At 66.6% G+C, this 6,034-nt stretch overlaps 1 protein-coding gene across 1 annotated transcript in view; it reads right to left on the reverse strand.

Moving 5' to 3' along the window:
• Window positions 1–90: 90 nt before the first annotated feature.
• Window positions 91–6,034, reverse strand: part of RTKN (rhotekin) — a 9,564-nt gene continuing 3,620 nt past the window's right edge. The window contains exons 2-13 of the mRNA XM_014942877.1: window positions 4,292–4,479; window positions 4,139–4,233; window positions 3,906–3,959; window positions 3,707–3,824; window positions 3,344–3,568; window positions 3,174–3,268; window positions 2,544–2,650; window positions 2,033–2,164; window positions 1,767–1,932; window positions 1,255–1,359; window positions 868–976; window positions 91–225 (exon numbers count right to left, since the gene is read on the reverse strand). Coding sequence (XP_014798363.1) covers window positions 219–225; window positions 868–976; window positions 1,255–1,359; window positions 1,767–1,932; window positions 2,033–2,164; window positions 2,544–2,650; window positions 3,174–3,268; window positions 3,344–3,568; window positions 3,707–3,824; window positions 3,906–3,959; window positions 4,139–4,233; window positions 4,292–4,479 — 1,401 coding nt within the window. The 3' untranslated portion in view covers window positions 91–218. The remainder of the gene's footprint in view (window positions 226–867; window positions 977–1,254; window positions 1,360–1,766; window positions 1,933–2,032; window positions 2,165–2,543; window positions 2,651–3,173; window positions 3,269–3,343; window positions 3,569–3,706; window positions 3,825–3,905; window positions 3,960–4,138; window positions 4,234–4,291; window positions 4,480–6,034) is intronic.

Below are 6,034 nucleotides of genomic sequence, written 5' to 3' on the forward strand. Positions count from 1 at the left end.
CCCGCCCCTTCAGGGTGCTGAGCTTGGCATCAAGGGAGAGGGTGCGGGGGCGGCCCCAGGGGCGGCGGGTGGGGGGGCTGGGGCTGCACGCCCGGCCGGAGCGGGGGGTGTGCATGGGGGGCCCCTCAAAGAGGGAGAGCCACGGGGGGGTCCCCGGCACCCGGCCCCCTGCCCGCTGTGTCAGGATGTCTGTCACCGCCTCGATGTCGTCGGCTGGATCAATAGCTGTGGGGAAGAGCGGGGGTCAGCCAGACCCCCCGGACCCCTACCCTGCTCCTCCACCGTGGGGATGGGACCAGACATGGCTGGGACAGGCTCCATGGCCAAGACAGCCGAGATGTGCCCCACAGCTGGGGTGGCTGGGACGTGACCCACAGCCTAGGATGTGCCACACAGCCGGGATGTGCCCCACGGCTGGGGTGGCTGGGACATGACCCACAGCCTAGGACGTGCCACACAGCTGGGATGTGCCCCACGGCTGGGGTGGCTGGGACATGACCCACAGCCTAGGACATGCCACACAGCCGGGATGTGCCCCATGGCTGGGGTGTGCACCGGAGCCAGGGCAAGTGGGACACGTCCCGTGGCTGGGACAGCCAGGATGTGCCCCAGAGCCAGGACATGCACCAGAGCCAGAGCAGCCGGGATGTGCCCCGTGGCCAAGGTGGCAGGGACGTGCCCCAGAGCCAGGACGAGCCCCAGAGCCAGGGCAGCTGGGACATGTCCTGTGGCTGGGGTTCCTGGGATGTGCCCCGGAGCCCAGGGCAGCCGAGGTGTGCCCCACGGCCGGGCCATGCCCACAGCTGCCCCAATGGCATCATGGGCCGTGGGGCGGTGGGCTCACCCCGCCAGCCCCCTGCCCGTCACCTGTCACTGTAATAGGAGGAGAGCAGAGCCCGGATCTCCTCTGAGACGGCGTTATCCTGCAGCAGGAGCCCTTCGCAGGCGGAGGGGGCCACGGCCGGGCCAGGCAGGGCTGCAGCCGCCAGGGAGGGGAGAAAAGGAGAGAGAGACAGGGGAGGGGACAGAGAGGAGCAGGAGGGAACAGAGAAAGGCAGGCGAAGGGAGAGAAAGGGGTGGAGAGGACAGGAGGAGGAAAGAGAAGGGGCAGAAGGGCAGTGGAGAGAACAGCAGCATTAGGGAGGTGCCAGGAGGGCAGAGACAGGGCCGCCCAGCGGCAAGACAGCAGAGAGCAGAGAGGAGGGAGACAGAGGCAGAGCCCCCCCCGGCCGCCCCCCTGGCCCCACTGCTCACCCATCTCGTGGTAGAGAGAGCCCTGCCGGGGCAGCATGGCGGCCGGCCGGCGCGGCGGTGGCACCTCGATCCTCATCAGCTCATCACAGCACTGCTTCCACTGGCCTGGGGGGACAGGGCGGTCAGAGCTGCCAGGATGGGGTCCCACTGGGATGGGGGTCATGCTGGGATGGGGATCCCGCTGGGATGGGGATCCCACTGGGGTGAGGTCCTGTGGGGACAGGGTCCTGCTGGGATGAGGTCTTTCTGGGATGGGGTCCTGCCGGGATGGGGATCCCACTGGGGTGAGGTCCTGCTGGGACAGGGTCCTGCTGGGACGGGGGTCCCACCACACTGCAGATTCTGCCGGGCTGGGGTCTTGCCAGGATGGGGATCCCACTGGGCTGGGGTCCCAAAGAGCTGGGGGTCCCACCACACTGGGGAGCACCACCAGGCTGCCAGGCTGGGGTCCTACAGGTATGGGGTCCCACCAGGGATGGGTATCCCGCCACGTTGTCCCCGTCCATGCTCACTCATGTCGTAGAAGTGCTGCCAGAAGGCCTCCATCCATCGCTGCGCCTCAGCCCGGCTCTCGGCCAGCAGCGTGTGGGTCACCTCCTCGCCACCGTACCGGTTGGTGACGGCCATGCCGTGGGGCTGCCCGCGCCCCTCCCGCTCTGCCGCGCGGATGCGGGTCTCCTGCAGCGGCGGCAGCAGCCCTCAGCCCCTGCAGCCCCCTGCAGCCCCCCGCAGCCCAGTCGACCCCCATCGCCCCCAATGCCCCCAATCTTGGCAGTACCTTGTTGACGGCGATGGTGAGGGCCGGCTCCAGCCCGGCCTCGGCCTCGCTGGGGTCGCGGTAGCAGAGGAGGTCGGTGCCGCGCAGGACGCAGTACAGACGGGTCCCGCTCTGTGCCTCAGCCCCCGGCTGCTGCCCGCGGAGCCAGCACCATCAGTGTGGTGGGCATCAGCAAGGACCATGCCATCCTTGCCCCCCCAGGGTCATCCCCAGCCCCACCGGGACCCCCAGCCCCACTGCACCCTGTCCCTGCCCAGTGTAGGGAGGACAGGGGCAGCCACCTTCCCAGCACAGGGTTCCCCTGGTCTCCATCCCCACCGCGGTCCAGAGCCTGCTGGCAGGGACTGCCAAGACCCAGCAGGCTCATGCCACCACCCATCCCCATCCCTGTCCTTGTCCCCATCACCAACCCACCCCATCCCCATCTCTGTCCCTGTCCTCATCCCCAACCCATCCCTGTCCATGTCTCCATCCCCATCCCATCCCATCCCAATCCCCATCCCATGCTCACCTGCAGCCGGAGGAAGCCACTCGTCACCGGGGCGGCCATGCAGCGGGGCTGGGCAGCCAGGCGGCAGCACATGCTGCCATAGAGGGGCAGCCAGAAGGAGCTCTCCTCTGAGGGGACACATTTGCCTGGGGTGCCTGGGCACAGACCCCCACCCGCACCCCCCTCCCCGCTCCCTGCCCTGCTGGGACCCCAGACCCATCTCCCCACCAACCCCAACAGGGCTGCCTCACCCCCTGCTGTGCCAAGCCCAGAGACCCCTCTCCCCACCCCACTGGGCCCCCAGACTCCTCTCCCCTCCAAACCAGCTGGGATCCCTAGACCCCTCTCCCTCACCCTCCTAGCCCCTTTCTCCTCACCCCATTAAGTCGCCTAGATCTCTCCCCTCCTGCTAGCCCCCCAACTCCCTTCTCCCCCAGCCCTGTCAGGACCCTGTGCCTTTCTCTCCCCGCTCCATCCCAGCCATCCCAGACCCCTCTCCCCAGTCCCCCCAGACACATCTTGCCCCTGGACCAGCCAAGACCCCAGATCCACCTGTCCTCCACCCCAGACCTCTCTCTTCCCACCCTACCAGGCCCCCAGCCCCATCAGCCATGCCATGCCGTGCTGTGCCGTGCCATCTCCTGTGCTCACCGTTGCTGGTGATGGCGAGGTCGTGGGTGCGGAAGCCATCCTGCACCTCAGCCAAGGAGAGGACGGCATGTGCCAGCAGGTGGAACTTGGGGCCCCTGGGGAGACGGCGGGTGAGGGAAGTGGGGGACAACAGGGACGTGGTGGGGACAAGGGTGGGATTGGGTACTCACGGCACATTGGGGGCTGGCAGGAGGAGGGGGCTGGTGCCCCCGTTACCCGGGGGGCTGCCGGGAGCCCCGTCCATGGCGGCGCGCACCCGTTTGCCGGAGGAGCGTCCCAGGGAGGTGCTGAGGCGGGTGGCCAGCTTCCTGGGGGTGCTGCCCTGTGTCGACCCCCCCTCCAGCCCCGCGCTGTACAGCTCCACCTTCAACTCGAAGTCGGGACCAGCCTCCGAGCTGGGGGGGTACACAAGGTGGCCATGATCGGGGGGCATCCTGCCCCAGGACCCTCTGTGCCACCCCACAGCCATAGGGCCCCCCCAGAGGGAGGCAGGGGAGGGCAGGGGTCCCCCCGTGGTGGTTGCACACACTCACAAGAGGACGGCACTCTCGAAGCAGATGTCAGTGAGGGTCCGGTCCACCAGCACCATGGGGGTGTCGTGGATCTCCGCTCCCAGCTGCAGCAGGCAGAAGACGGCGCAGCGGTGCAGCTCTGTGGGGATGGGGAGGGGGTGTCAGGCGGGTGGGGGGCAGAAGCACAGCTCCCCCCCCCCTCCCCGCATCCCCCACTCACCTCCCTTGTTCCTAAAGTACTCCGTGTCCTTCCACATCAGCGGGATGCGCAGGTCTGGGTGTGAGAGGGGGGAAGGTGGGTGGTGAGGGGGGCTGAGCACCCCCCTGAAACAGCCCCACGGGCTTCCTGCACCCAGGGACCTCCCACCAGCCCCCCCCCCCAACTATGGCAGGGTGTGCAGATGGCTGTGCTCCCCCCTTGGTGGGGGGGCAATCCTGGTGGGACCCCTGTACCTGAGATACAGACAGTTCCCCGGCAGGGCAGGCGCTCGTCCGTGGGGCCGGCATCCGAGGGGCTGTGGAGGCGGGTGGAAGAGGGGAATGGGGGGCTGTGACAGCTGCCCCACCATCTTCCCCCCCTGGGCCCCCCCCTGCCTCCCCCCCCACCCCCGGCGGGCCCACGCCTCCTTCCTGCGCTGCAGCTCGGCCATGTAAGCCAGGACGCGGCTGTTGCAGACCAGGAGGCTCTTGGCGGCCTCCAGCGCCTGCTCCCGCCGGCTGCAGGCGGCCAGCAGCTTGCAGGCCCCCTCCCGCAGCCGCAGCTCCCGCTCCATCTTCCGCTGGATCTCCGTGTCCTGCGGGGAAAAGTAGGGGGGGGGACCGGGACACAGGGGTGGGGACTGTCCCTTCCCTGCCTTCGGTGTCTCCAGTCCCAGACTTGGGGCTGCCTGGAGGGGGCCACAGAGTGACCCGGCCACCCCCAGATGTGCACCCCTTGGGGGGGGTCCCAGCTGTGCAGAATTCAGGGGGTCCCAGCTATGCGTTCCTGGGGGGGTCCCAGCCACAAATATGGGGGGGGGGGGCCGTAGCCATACACCCACTGGGTCAGCACAACTCGGGGTGCCCAGCCCACGTCCGAGTGCAGAGGGGGGACACCACCCCACACAGCAGGGGCCAGTCCCCACGGCGACCTCTGTCACCCCCCCACCCCAAACCAGCTTTTGCTTCAGCCCCCAAATAAACACCCTGTGTCCCCCCCACCAGGACCATGCAGCTGCCGGCTCCTCCCGGACCCCCCTCAGCCACCTGCCGGGGTCCGGGATCTTGTGCGCCCCACAGATACACCAGGCATCCCACTAATGTGCCATGTACCCCACAAGGGAACCACACACCCCACAGATTAGCCATGCATCCCCCACATGTGTCACGCGCCCCACAGATACATGATGCGTCCCATGGGGCAACCACACACCCCACAGTGGAGCCATGCACCCCACAGATACAGCTGGCACCCCACGGATGTGCTATGCACCCCCTGGATACATCATGTACCCCACAGGGGAGTCACATACCCCACAGATACTCCATGTACCCCATGGAGATGCCACACACCCCACAGATACATCAAGCATGCCACAAATGTGCCACGCACCCCACAAATACATCATGTACCCCACAGGGGAGCTATGCTCCCCACGGACACATCATATACCCCACAGGGGAACAGCACACCCCACAAATACAGCATGTACCCCACAGATGTGCCACGCGCCCCACCCCAAAGATTTGCCATGCATCCCCCAGATGTGCCATGTACCCCACAGATACTTAAAGTGTCCCATGGGGCAACCACACATATCATGGATAAACCATGCACCCCACAGATATATCATAGAACCCACAGATTTATCATGCACCCCACAGATGCATCATGTACCCACGGGGGAGCCACATACCCCACAGACACACCATGCATCCTACAAACATGTCACGCACTCCATGTGCGCGTACCCCACATCCCCAATATGGGGTACATCGTGTACCCCACGAGGGAATGACATACCCCACAGATACACCATGCGCCCCATGGACATGCCGTGCGTCCCCCGGATGTGCCACGTGCCCCACAAATACATCGTGTACCCCACAGGGAAACCCCGTACCCCACAGATGCACCACGTACCCCCCAGGGGAACAGCACACCCTGTCAATAAACTGTGCCCCCCACAGTTGTGCCACACACCCCACAGATTTGCCATGCATCCCCCAGACGTGCCACATGCCTCATGGATACATCATGCACCCCACAGGGGAACCACGTGCCCCACGGATGCACCACGCACCCCACAGATTTGCCACGCACCCCCCAGATGTGCCACATACCCCAGGCACCACGGACACCCCCAGCCT

This window comes from Calidris pugnax, unplaced genomic scaffold (assembly GCF_001431845.1).
Source record: "Calidris pugnax isolate Ruff unplaced genomic scaffold, ASM143184v1 scaffold15, whole genome shotgun sequence".
Classification (NCBI taxonomy): domain Eukaryota; kingdom Metazoa; phylum Chordata; class Aves; order Charadriiformes; family Scolopacidae; genus Calidris; species Calidris pugnax.